This window comes from Eschrichtius robustus, chromosome X (genome assembly GCF_028021215.1).
Source record: "Eschrichtius robustus isolate mEscRob2 chromosome X, mEscRob2.pri, whole genome shotgun sequence".
NCBI classification, from domain to species: Eukaryota; Metazoa; Chordata; class Mammalia; order Artiodactyla; family Eschrichtiidae; genus Eschrichtius; species Eschrichtius robustus.
In genome coordinates, this window is record NC_090845.1 from 108819384 (window position 1) to 108833636 (window position 14253).

The 14253-nt window shown below is 38.0% G+C and overlaps 1 protein-coding gene across 5 annotated transcripts in view; it reads right to left on the reverse strand.

Moving 5' to 3' along the window:
* Window positions 1–10420, reverse strand: part of THOC2 (THO complex subunit 2) — a 105398-nt gene extending 94978 nt beyond the window's left edge. For all 5 annotated transcript variants that reach the window (XM_068532461.1, XM_068532459.1, XM_068532458.1 and 2 more), the window contains exon 1: window positions 10337–10420. In XM_068532461.1, coding sequence (XP_068388562.1) covers window positions 10337–10407 — 71 coding nt within the window. In that variant the 5' untranslated portion in view covers window positions 10408–10420. The remainder of the gene's footprint in view (window positions 1–10336) is intronic.
* Window positions 10421–14253: the final 3833 nt, after the last annotated feature.

Here is a 14253-nt window from a genome sequence, read left to right on the forward strand (position 1 = left end):
TCCAAAATATACGAATAACTCTTAAAACTCAACGATAAGAAAACAAACAACCCAATTTAAAAATGAGCAAAGACCTTAACTGACACCTCATAAAAGAAGATACACAGATGGCAAATAAGCATATGAAAAGATGTTCCACATCATATATCATCAGGGACATGGAAATTTAAACAATGAGATACCACTACACACCCATCAGAATGGCCAAAATCTGGAACACTGCCAACGACAGATGCTGGTGAGGATGTGGTGCAACGTAACTCTCAATCATCACTGGTGGGAATGAAAAATGGTACAGCCACACTGGAGCAGTTTGGTGGTTTCTTACAAAATTAAACATACTCTTACCTTACAATCCAGCAATCCCACTCTCCTTGATATTTACCAAAGGAGGTGAAAACTTATGTCCACACAAAAACCTGCACATGGATTTATAGCAGCTTTATTCATGACTGCCAAAACTTGGAAGCAACCAGGATATCCTTCAGTAGGTGAATGGATACATAAACTGGTACACTGACCCCATGGAATATTATTCAGCACTAAACAGAAATGAGCTATCAAGACATGAAAAGACATGGAGAAACCTTAAATGAACACTAATAAGTCAAAGAAGCCAATCTGAAAAAACTACATAGTATATGTTTCCAACTAAATGTCATTCTGGAAAAGGCAAAACTATGGAGACAGTAAAAAGTTCAATGGTTGCCAGGGGTTAGGGGGAAGCATGAATAGGCAGAGCACAGAGGATTTTTAGGGCAGTGAAAATACTCTGATACTATAATGATGGATACACATCATTATACCTTTGTCCAAATGCATAGAATGTACAACACCAAGAGTGAACACAGAGGTAAACTTTGAATTTGGGGCAGTTATGATGTATCAATGTAGGTTCATCAGTTGTTAACAAATTTAACACTCTGGTGGGGGATGTTGATACTGGGGAGGCTGTGCATGTGCGGGGGCAGGGGGTAAGGGAAATTTCTGTACCTTCCTCTCAATTTTTCTGTGAACCTTAAAACACCTGTTTAAAAAAATTAATTCTTTAAAAACCAACAGAAAATAAGCGTTAGGGAGGATATGAAGAAACTGGAAACCCTGTGCACTGTTGGTGGGAATGTAAAATGGTAAACAGTATGGAAGTTCCTCAAAAAATTAAAACTAGAACTACCATACAATCTAGCAATCCCACTTCCAGGTATTTACTCATAAGAGTTGAAAAGAGGATATCAAAGAGGTATTTGCACTCCCATGTTCACTGCAGCATTATTCACAATAGCCAAGAGATAGAAACAACCTAAATGTCCATCAACAGATGAATACATAAAGAAAACATGGTGTATACATACAATGGAACATTACTCAGGCACAAAGAAATCCTGTCATGTACTACAACATGGATGAGTCCTGAAGATAGTATGCTAAGTAAGTCAGTCACAGAAGGATAAATATGGCATGATTCCACTTAATATGAGGTATCTAAAGTAATCAAGCTCATAGAAGCAAAAAGTAGAATTTCGGTGGTTGCCAGGGGCTAGGGGGAAAGAGAAATGGGAACTTGCTGTTCAATGGGTATAAAACTTCAGTCATGCAAGATGAAAAAGATCTAAAGATCTGTTGTACTACACTGTGCTTACCGTTAACAATACTGTACTGTACACTTAAAAATGTGTTAAGATTTATCTGATGTTATGTGTTTGTATCTACAGTAAAGAAAATGCCCTTAATGAAGTAGTGAAAATTATTAATTTTAATAAATCCTAGCCCTGAGAACATGCCTTTTTTAAAAATATGTATTTTTAATATTCTATGTGACAAATTGGAAAGTATACATAAAACATTTCTGTCACACACCAAAATATCATGGTTGTCTCCAGGAAAATCACCTATACGACTGTTTGTATTCTGAGTTGAACTAGCTGCTTTTTCACAGAACACCATTTTTACTTGAAAGAACTGACAAACTATGGTTATTCGGATTTGGGTCTTTGGCAGGCATTTTCTCAAAAATGAACCAAGAGAGCCAGTCACTTCAAGGAAAACAACTGAGAGTATTTGTTGCCAATGATAAAATGTAAGGTTTCAAAAAAAATTAGAATTTTGGAAAACTTTTATCTGGCACCACGGACTTGGCTAGTTCCCAATTCATAAAAACTTTCCTGATAAGTTCAGTGATGATACTAAAGAATGTGGTTTTTTTTTTATATTATACAATGTATTGTGTCAATATTTGGAAGTGCTGCATCATTCAGTGAACCAATATTTTCCAACTGACCAATGCATGATGTTGCAAAATAATGCATGGGTAAAAGACAGATTCCAAGTAAAAGAGAGAAAAATTGGATTTCAATTTAACAAAGTACAAAAAGTACACTGATACGGTTTTGGATTTGGCATTGCAACAAACCATTAAGAAACTACCACCTGACAAATTTTGACATGATATCAAAGAATATCTACAATTATCTGAAAAGGCTACTAAAATTCTCCTCCTTTTGCCAACTATTTATGTGTGAGGCTGAACTTTCTTCATATACATCAACCACAACAATATATTGCAACCCCTACTTCACAGCACACATAAAAATCAACTCCAGTTAGGTAAGACTTAAAAAGGGAGAGCAAAATAATGTTTCCAGAAAATCATAGGATAAGTTCATTAACCTGAAAATGGAGAGAAACTAGTAAACCCAAAAAAGTACTAATCAGAAAGTAAAAGATTAATAAATTTAACTACATTAAAATGAACTTCTGCTCATCAAAAGTCACCACCGTAAGAGTGGAAGTACAAGCCTAAGAATAACAAAAGATACTTGCCACACATACAATGTAACCCACAAAGGGGACAAATACAGACTATAGAAAGAACTCCTACAAATCAATGAAAGAAATGCAAACAATCCAACAGAAAAATGAGGAAAAGATATAAAGAGGCCTTTCACAATAAACCAGAAATCCAAATGACCAATAACACAGAAAAAGACTCCTATGCTACAAATGAACGCATATGCAAAACAGACTCACAGATATAGAAAACAAACCTGTAGTTACCAAAGGGGAGAGGGACGGGGGGCAAGGGGAGGGGGAGACAACTTAGGAGTATGGGATTAACAGATACAAACTAATACATATAAAATAGATAAGCAACAATGATATACTGTATAACACAGGGAATTATAGCCATTGCCTCATAATAACCTATAAAGGAGTATAATCTGCAAAAATACTGAATCACTATGCTGTACACCCAAAACTAATATTGTAAATAAACTACACTTCAATTTTAAAAATTGGGAAAAAATGCCTATGAAAATATGAGCCCCAAGAAAATAACATTAGATACATATTATATTGACCAAAATTTTACAGTCTGACAATATTAAATGTTAGCCAGGATGTGAAGGTGAACTCTCATACACTGCTGGTGGGAGTATATTTTGAAATAGTTCGGCAGTATCTAGCAGAGCTAAAGTTAATCACAATCTAGAACCTAGCCACACATACAATGTATGTATTCTACAGTTCAGTATATATCCCACAAGAACACATGCTGTGTACACCAAGATACCTGTATAAGAATGGTTCTATTGGCACTGTTGGCAGCAGCCAAAAACTCAAAACAATAAAATTGTTCATCGGTAGCCTAAGAGATAAATTGTGGTATAGTTATACAATGGAGTATCTTTTAACTATGAAAATCAAAGAACTGCAAATACTTGCAAAAATATGAATGAATCCTAAAGACATAATGTTGAGCAAAAGCAGCCAGATACAATAGAATACACCCTCTATGATTCCATTTATATGAAATTCAAGAAGAACAAACTTAAACTTATTTGGGTAGCAAAACTGTAAATAAAAACTAGAGAAAGCCATAAATGTCAGTTACCACAGGGGAGATAAAGAGGGTGCAAACAGGAAGGGGGACTATGTTGACTAGAGCTGGATATGAGTTACAGGGGTGTGCATCTTACAGTGATTCTTTAAGCTCTACATTTAGATTTTATGCACTTTTCTGTATTTTTTTAATTTCACATTTCAGAAAAAGAAATATTCTTATTACAAGCTGTACAAAGCTCTAACGAAAAAGAAGAGAACCAATGAATGCATATGTTTCTCACTCTTTTATGTCTAGCAATGCTCTTTCCGTAGTCAATAAAACAAGTAACTTTAAAACTTACAGAATATGCTTATATATCACATCTAAGGTGAAATATGATGCCACATTACAATCATCCGCAGAGAGATTATCTACTTTGCCGATTATGCATGCCCTTGCAGTTCACCTCTCTGTGTCTTTTGATTATTTCAATACTTCATCATCAGAATGAGCAGGGTACGGTTCAATAAACTTTTCCCAGTCAACAATTCATTTGTAGGTCTCACAAAATTATTTTCAAAACCAAAGAATAAAAATACCTTGCCACTGGAGAACAATTACTAAATTAAATCTGCATAGTTTGAAAATCTCATTTAGTTATTAGTTTTTAACCAATTCCTATTAAAAGAACAAAAAAAAAATGTTCAGAGAGCACCTTAGAAATGGTTAAATAAGCTGATTTAAGTTTGACCCCAAGCACTTTCATCTACTTCTCCTGAGAACCAGATAGGCCTTCCAATGTGTTAAGACAGTGGGTAAGCTTTTAATTTCTCAAAATAAGTTAAACCTACCACAAACTTATCTCAAATAAAAAAATCAATCTTCATTACATTAGGCAATACAAAAATATCTGCTTCAAGACTATCATCAGAGAATATAACCTAAAAATGTCTGACACCTAGCTCCTTTTTTGTTAAGAGTAAATATATAAGAAGGTGCATCAAGGCTGCTTCAATATTTGCTATAAAGTACTGAAACAATTCCCCCTTGTGGTTCTCACTGTCCCCAGAGGTTCGTTTCCCTTTAGAATGTAGTAGCAGGAAATACTGCATCTTTGACAGAAGAATGCAAGGGAAATCAAGTAACTCATCTTTCCCTTTGTACCCAGGCTACTAAAAAGCAAGGTCAAATATTCCTTCTTACAGCGAATGTGTTTGCTTGTTCACATTTTCAATAGCTTCATTTTCTATTTGTTTTAATAAGCTTAATGCAAATGTCTTTTGTTATAATCCTTCCAGTGGGGAGGGGGGAATGTCAGTGTTCCAAATCCCACTTAATCTAATGGTACAGTCATTGTTACATAATTTTTAAAAATCATTGAAATGTAATTTCATCTTGTCAGTCACAAGGCCACAAGCATATTCATTAAAGGATGCAGATGATAATGTCATCATGAACTATTAATAAGCATCTCAAAGATTTGCTCAAATTGTGTAAGGAATCACTGATGGGTTATTATGATAAGGCTTGTATAGCAGATACTTTATTTCCCTAGTATAAAACACTTCTGCCTTAGTTGTTGGAGGAAACTAAAAACAATCACTAAGAATTTTCCCCCAATCGGTAGATTTGTCCCGGCTCTTCCCCTAAGTAATTCACTAACAGAAGTATCCTTAAGTATCCTAAGTACCTGTTTCTGAATGTTGCATGTCTTACTACACCTCTTACACAGTTTTAGTTCTCTATCCTAAATTTTAAAGGGAGGAAAACAAAACTACCTCCAACAGTTGCCCATTTTAATGTGGTTTTTAAAATAATCAAATATTCTGCCTCGGTACAAATTCAAATGATTATTTTAGTCCTTTAATAACCTCCAAATAATTGAGTTTACCATTTTTTCCACTTTTATAACAGTTTGGTGCTACTGTGGAGACGCTATCTCAGGCCCCTGAGAACAAAGAATATACTTTCTGTCAAATATCTGTGAAACTTAAACTGAATGAAATGTCTTAAGTTCTTCCAAGAACTTAATGTTATTTTGCAAATACTCTTTAACATGAGTATTTGGCTTTCCATCTTACTTGGTCCTATTTTCCAGTAAAAAAAAGAAACACAACACAAGCCTGCACTACTTGATTATGTTCAACATCTCAAAGTTGGCTCTACATATAAAAAATTGATGTCAATCTGTGCTTCAATTAATTCTTAAAAACAAAACAACAGAAAAGGCTAAATTTTGCTAAGCAAGTGCTACCTCTGTTATCATTGATAGAAGAGAGACATAACCCACAAAAATGAATATTGGGACATGTAGTTTTATCTTGAAAGATGCATTTAAGAAAATGAAAATATGCACTTATGAGGAGGAAAGGGAACAGGAAATCTTAAAAAAGACAACAGAAGTTCCTGCACACAAGTACATTAATAGCACTCACTCTACCTTAATTAAAGAATAATTTAATTTTTCTAACAAACAAAGAAAGCAGTAGCCTGGAAAAATGTCCTGATACTGCTACAACATTTTCTGAAGAATGAATTTCTCTTACCAGGGAAATAAGACCAAGACTCATGAACACAGGTCAAATGAGAAAACAAATGCCAAATGAAAAGTAAGACATAAAGAAATGGTTTCAGATAAAGCTTCAGCTGAACTTAGAGCACCTTTTGAAGAAAAAAAAAAGACTTAAATACTAACACTAAAGTTTCTTAGAATGATTATTTGCTATAAACTCCCTCCTCCAACTTCCCTCCAAAAAATTCAGGACAGACAACATTTAATGAACATCCAAATGTACTTCCATAAGTTCTGGAATATGTCAAGTCATCTAGTAGCAGAAGAAGAAAAAGAATGGCAACCAAAACATTTGGCGATTAAATTTTAAAACTTTATTATAACTACCAATAATTAATAAGGTAACACCCAACAAAAATTTCTAATTGATGTATAATTTTTTTTAAAGAAAGAATTAAGTTCTTCAAACAGACAAATAGATGATATTCAACAAATATAAGTATTTCAAAATTAAACTAAGTATTGACATGAGGCTAACATCTTCCGATTAAGAGCTTGGAATATAAATCCTCCATTAAGGTTGCTTGTGACACAAAGAAATGCTGAGCTCACTGTGTTAATCATGTCTACTAAAACCAAAATTCTCCCCTGGATCTACCAGTACATGCAAGTTTATTAGCTTAATCATGGCAAACCCTATGCTAATATGAAATCATCAAGAAACTAAAGCTCTGATTCCAAAATTAAAGTGATTAAATCCTTATCTTGCATATGCCGCAGAATTTCTAAGAGTTTGCATTAAGATGTGAAACTCTGAAGAGCAGATCTAAGTGTTACTGGAAAGGACAATTATGTTTTGGTAGTCCTCCTCTGTCCTTTTGCTATCTCTTGGAAAAGATCATTTTAAGAGTTCTGTAATTTACCATTAAAAACGTAATCAGTTTCTCTGGAAACAATAGGTTAGCTAAGTATGTGATGGACCATTCAGATAGGCAAAATATAGTTTTTCTTTTCTCCCTAGTTACTTAACAAAATTTATTCTTCAAAGCCAAGACTTTCCATCTTGATAGACAGTTGCTTTTCATGAGGCACAATTAAGAATTTGCCCTCTCAAAGTTACAAAGTATCCCATACGTTGCATATGTTCACTATGCTGCTGAAGTTGACTACAACTCCCAGAATACAGACTTACACTGCTAAGAAGAGACAGACAAGAAATGAACTAATACCTCATGAAACATATCATGCATTTTTTTAAAAAGGTAACTTTCAGTCAAGTTAAAGCTCATCTGCTAATTTATCTCATTAAAAAGGAAAAATCCACCCAAGATATAATTTTAAATACTGGTCATATCTTAAAAGCCAAATATATAAATGGATTCATTAATAATTTGGTGGCACATTATTTTTTTTAACATTTCCAGTTGCTGGTTTGTATTTTAAGAAGCTGTTTTTCAGACAAAAGAAAGGATTTTTTGTAATATATTTATAATACCATTTTTTTCTAATAAAATGAAAATGCTAACTCTATCTTTAGCAAGATACAAAAATTCCAAAGTTAGACTATATGCAACAAAGTTTTCAAAGAGGGAAAAGAGGTCCAATAAATGAAGACTAAGCACTGGATGGTGATTTGTTTGACTATTTCATACAACTAACAACTATTTAAACTATTTCATTATTGTCACACAACTCTCTTCATGTAACAGAACAGAGTTATAAAACTGACTAAACTGATCTGGATCTACTATAGTTCAAACTACATTCCACAAGCCATGCAATAACTACATAAACATAAGTCCTAATAGCAGTTTTGAAGCAGCTCTTCAAACACAGAAATTATGATGGGTAGCATGGATCATGTAAATATACATAAAGTGAATCCAAAATTCCATTTTGACTAGGTATTTCGACCTCCTACATGACTTTTTCTCCAACCCCTGCCAGTCAGAAGCCAAGCAGAATTTCCTAGCCCGAATACCACTCATTCTAAGGTGGGAGTCATAGTAAAACTGTCAAAAACAGTTAGCTGGAAGGAAGAAGCTGAGCAATCTACAGATGACAGTCTCTAAATAACTAAGTTGGCTTTAAAAGTAAACAAAACAACAATGAACTGATTTATCCGTTTTGGGGGGTTATCCTAATCTAATATAGATGAAAATGATGGTTTGCTTTGGTAACTTCCCATCCTGCCTTCCCTGCACACAAGAGACTTAATAGCTATTTGTTAACTAGCACGTACAAGGATTTAGAAAATGTTCCTAACAGTTAAAAATGAATGCTTATCAAACAGACTTCTCTGTCAGTTAACAAAATAAGCTCTCTAAGCATATGCTAGAAAGGCTATGGGGGGTGGGGGGAGGACGAGGACGGGAGGGTTGAACCAAAAGAAACGTGAGACAGTCCCCACTCTTCAAGGGTCTCTCAATTCGTTAGAGTACAAGAGTATACATGAAAGAGTCAGACTAATTAATTGCTAACCTGAGTGGTACAGACTTTAAGTGCAAGAGCTGTCCAAAGAAGTTTAAATATCTAAAGATTGGAATAATAATATTACTTTTAATAGCTATCACTTGAGTACTTACTATAAGGCAAGTGCTTTACAGGCGTTATTTAGTCTTCACAACAATGCTTTGAGTACTTATTATTCCCAATTTACTCAAGGGGAAACGGTCAAAGTGGTTAAGGAACTTACCCAAGGTCACTCGGCTAGTTAAGTGGCTAAAACTGCCGCTTACCCAGGCAATCCAATGCTAGCGCTCACACTAAGACTTCATAAAGCAGTGCGAGCACGGCAGGGGGGTGGGGAGGGCCATATAGGCTGGCGCTATTGCACGCGCAAGATCGGGCAACGCATTCCCCGCGTGCCGTTCCAAGTAACGAAGTTTCAAAGATCCGTATCTTTCGCACCAGCAACCGTAAACTGACTACGGGGGTCGGCGCGCGACCACGGCAAAAACGGCTAACAGGAGTTAATCTCATACAGGGCTGAGCTTTAACTAATAAAGCGATTCAGAGAAAGAAATTCGCAATAAGTTATTTGTTTTAAAATCTGGGGTTTGTTCCGCCGCTTAAACGAATTTTCCCCCCGAGACAGGGAGAGCTGAAATTCGGGGCAAGGAAACCGCGGTTATGGCAAATTACTGTTTTCTGTATTACTGACAGAAAAAAAAAAAAACACCCAAGTTTTGGGACTACAGGAAACGCGTTATTCTAGGTACACGAGAACCTTGGAGAGTTGCCAAAATTAGTTACAGTCTCAGGACAAAATGGGGTTTAGGAAACATTTAATGACGAAAGTTGATTCCAACCCGAAAAGGCTCTCTAAGGTGAAAAGACGGAGCAAAGAAATGCCGGTAGGTCTTCGGGGAAAGCGGCAATCCTTGCTACACTTCGCCCACGGGCAGCGGCGCCGCGCGAGGCCGGGACAGTCCGAGAGACCGCTCCCGGGGAGGACGAGAGGTGCCAAGCGGGGTTCTTCCCGACGCCCCGGGCTTCGCGGCGGCGGGCGGAGAGGAGGGGAGGGAGTCCGGGACGGTTCGGACTTCGGGCAGAGGAGGCGCCGGGCTCCAAACTGCGGAGTCGAACGGGTGCAGAGTAAAGAAATGGGACAGACTGAAAGTCCGAACCCTCCCGGCGCGGCCCCGTAAAGAGAAAGGAGCCAAGTGAGCTCAAGCGAAGAGGGGGACAAAAAGACACGGAACGAAAGCGCAGGGACCCGTAGGAACAAAACGGGAGTTCTGCTAAGAGGCTAAGGAAAGACAAGCTCCGGCGGGCAGCGGGGCTTTCTGGGAAGTCGGGGAAGGCAGGAGGTTGGCGGCGATTACCAGCACCTCTCCTCCCCGAGTTCAAAACTCCTAGCCAACCATCCACACCCGCCACCGGGATGGGGGAGGGGACACCTCTTTCCCCCCCCCCCACCATCTCCCCCCAGATATGAGAGCAAGGCTGACGCCCGAGCCCAGCCCGGCCGTGCGCCCGCCTCCAGCCCGGACACTCACAATTCGCCTCTCCCTGATTTCTCCCAGTTCTTTATCCACTCTACGGGAACCACGACAGCTGCGTCCGCCATCTTCCCCACACTAGTAGCAGAAGCCCGGATGTGTAGCACGCGAGCGAGGGGTCAAAGGGGAGCACCGCCCACGGGGAATGCCGGGAGCCGCGAGTTCGGTTTTCGATTTCCCGCCCCACTTTCCACCCCACCCTGCGGAAGCCCGAGGCTCTGTCGCCAACCAAGTGGCTGGGACCCGTGGGTCCCGTCGCAGAGTGACTACGCCGCCCGACCCCTCTGCAAACCTTGCCCCCCCTTCCCTTTAGAACAGGAAAAATGCCATCCCCAGGCCAACTCGTAGCCTTTATCTTCTTCCGTAGCATCTACTCCAGACCACTAATTCAAAACTGTGTTTTTTAAAGCACCTAATATGTGCTAGACACTGGGGACAGAGAAATAATAAGCCATGATGCCTACCCTCAACGAGCTCAGTCCGTGGGGAAGACAAACATATAAGCAGATCAATTACAATACACCCCGCTAACAGCTGAGATCAAAGAAATTAATTGGGGAAGAGGCAGCCGATTACTATGTGCCAGGCATTCTGCCAATCCGAAGGATACAATCTTAGGAGAAAGATAAATCGGCCCTGGGAAACACTTGCAACCATCAGGGCTGACAGCTACCGTGTCTGCGGCTGTCATTGTAACCTTAGGCAAAACTAGGGGGCGCAAGTACGAAGAGAAACGAGTTGTTTACATTACATAGTCTCAAAGTATCTCCTGACGAGATACTTAATATTTCAAAGAGCGAAATAGAAACTTTACGGCCGGAAAACATGGCCGACACCCTCCTAACTCTGATGAATATAAGCATCCTTATGTATTAAACAAATGGGCGTCATATGCCTCCTGATGAGGTGCTAAGAAAAACACTAACCAATTTTGTAGTATTCATCATGCCAAAATTCGCATAACCTGAATTTAATCACGAGGGAACATCAGACAAGCCCATATTAAGGGACAGTCTACAAAATTACTGGCTTGCACTCTTCAAAATCATCAAGGTCACTAAAGACAAAGACAGATTGAGGAACTCTTCCAGATTAATGAAAACAACAGAACAACTGATCCCCAGCCAGAAAAAAAATTTTTTTTTATTTTGCTAAAAAGGGCATTCTTGGGACAGTTGACCAAATTTGAATATCTGTAGATTAAGTAATAATATTGTATCAATGTTAATTTCTTGAGTTTAATGCTCGTTTTGTGGTTATGTGAAAGTCCTTATTTAAGAAAATATGAAGTATTTAGAGATAATGGGGAACCATGTTGCAACTTTAAAATATTTCAGAAAAAAACGATAGGATGATGAGGCAAATGTAAAATATTAACATTTTAGGAATCTGGGTGAAGGACTGACAGATTCTCTGTTCTATTTGTGCAACTTTTCAAAATAAAGAGGTTTTAAAAATACATGTTTGGCTGAAAACTTAGAAAATACAGACAAATGAAATGAAGAAATCCTATCACACATATATTAATGTATGAACTTTAGAACTAATATCTAAATTTGGCAAGTTTTACCAAATGGACCAGGTTTATTTGCATTGAAAAACTGTTCAGGGGATAGGCTGTATTTAGAATAAGTTGGGGAAAATGCTACATTGTTTATGATTGTTTTTCATCAGCTATATCTAGTCTCCTAATGTCCTGTCTGATTCTGAAATTCTAAAGCCACCCATTAGAAAATATACACCGTTCAGCTTCAGTGACATCTCAGAAAAAATCTTTTGCCACTTCAAGGAGGTTCAGAGATATGAGTTCCCTCTGATCTTTTCATTTTTCTTATTATGAAATATTTTTAAAGTGAACAGAATGGTATAGCGAATCTTCATCGTACCATCATCCTCCCTAAAGAGTTGGAAATCATTGTTACAGGATGGCCTGTGATACAAGAAGAACTATCCTGCTGCTTATGTATACTTCACTGTATAATCTACAGCAGTGGGCACTATCCACATTTGGGATCAGATAATTCTTTGCAGAAGGCAGGGGGAATCCAGTGCACTGTAGGATGTTTAGCAACATCCCTAGCCTGGACCCACTAGATGTCGGTAGCACCTCCCACGCCAGTTGTTACAACAGTATCTCCAGATATTGCTAAATGTCTCCTGGAGTGTAAAATAGCCCCCTGTTGAGAGCCACTGAGCTATAATATTCTGCTGTATTGTGGCTTACCTTGCCACTGTATCACAGTGATTTCTTCTTCCAAACACTGAACTGTGTGCAGTATGCATACTACTCAGTATGCCACAAATGTGGTATGACCTGACTGCAGTGATGCCCTTTGAGGCCTTGCTCTTCCCCTCTCCCAGAGCCTGCAGAACTATTTTTACATGGTATGATAACTCCTTTAGGAATTGCTCACAGCTAATTGCTTTTTGCTCCATAAGACTGCAAAGCTATCATATCTTTCGCATCCTTGTTGGCTTGCCTTTTCTTTGCTATCAGCATCTGGTATTGTCTCAGCAGCTGGGAGTACTGTTCCCTGATGATTTCACTGGCTCACGGGTACCAGAGGACTAGGCAGGGACTGAGGTCTGTGGTGAAGGCTAGGGATTGGGTAGTTTCAATATTGACAGCCTGATGCATGGAGTGATTGGTTGATTCTAGGTAATTGTAAGGTCAAGCAATCTTTTTATTATCTCAGTGACAACAGATAATGGGACCAAGAAGGAAGCACATAAAAGCAAAACAAGACAAAATAAATAAAATAAATAATGAATGCGAAAGCTGTACACTTTGTGGGACTGTCCCGTGAATGCTGAGTATTGGTAATGGGTTTTTATTAACTAAAGACTTAGTTATGTTAAGTATACATATTAAATTTCTAGGATAACCACTACAAACATATAAGGATATTATATATCTTCCAAACTATCTGAGGGGGAAAAAAATTGAGAGAGAAAGAGAAAAAGAATCAATCAATCCCAAAAAGGCAAGAAAGGTAGGGAAATTTTTTGGAAAAGTGGAACAGAGAGAATAGAGGAAGAAGTTTAAACCTACCAATTTAAAATTAAATATATCAAAAATTGCATAAAATGTAAATGAACTAAATGCTCCAGTTAAAAGTAAAGATTATCAGTCTGGGTTTAAAGAAGGCTAGCTATTTTTAAGAGACATCTCTAAAACACAGGGACACAGAAAGTTTGAAAGTAAAAACAATGGGGAAAATACACCAGGCAAATACTAAGATCAACAAAAATTAAGCTGTTATAGCTAGATCAATATCAGGCAAAACAGACTTTAAGGGAAAAAAATTACCAAATTTAAAGACAGTTATGATATATTGATAAAAATTTCAATTCACCAAGAAAATGTAACCATTCTAATCTTGAATGTAATCAACCACTTTGAAATTTATGAAGCATATAACAGAACTACAAAGAGAAATAGACAAATCCACTACCACAGTGAGTCTTTAATTCATCTCTCCTAGATATTGATAGATGAAATAGACAAAAAAGAATCTGTAAAAATGTAGAAAATTTGAACATCAAATGAACAAGTTTGATCTAGTAGATATACATAGAACGCTGTACCTAGCAACTGGAAAATAAACATCCTTTATAAAAACACATGGATGGGGCACCATGTACAGATTGCACACTGATCAAAAGCACCTAGCCAAAGGGACAAGTGGGGATCAAAAATTTATCCCTTGGGTTTCCTGGTGGCGCAGTGGTTGGGAATCTGCCTGCCGGTGCAGGGGACACCGGTTCGAGCCCTGGTCTGGGAAGATCCCACATGCCGCGGAGCAGCTGGGCCCGTGAGCCACAATTACTGAGCCTGCACGTCTGGAGCCTGTGCTCCGCAACAAGAGAGGCCGCGATGGTGAGAGGCCCGCGCACCGCGATGAGGAGCGGCC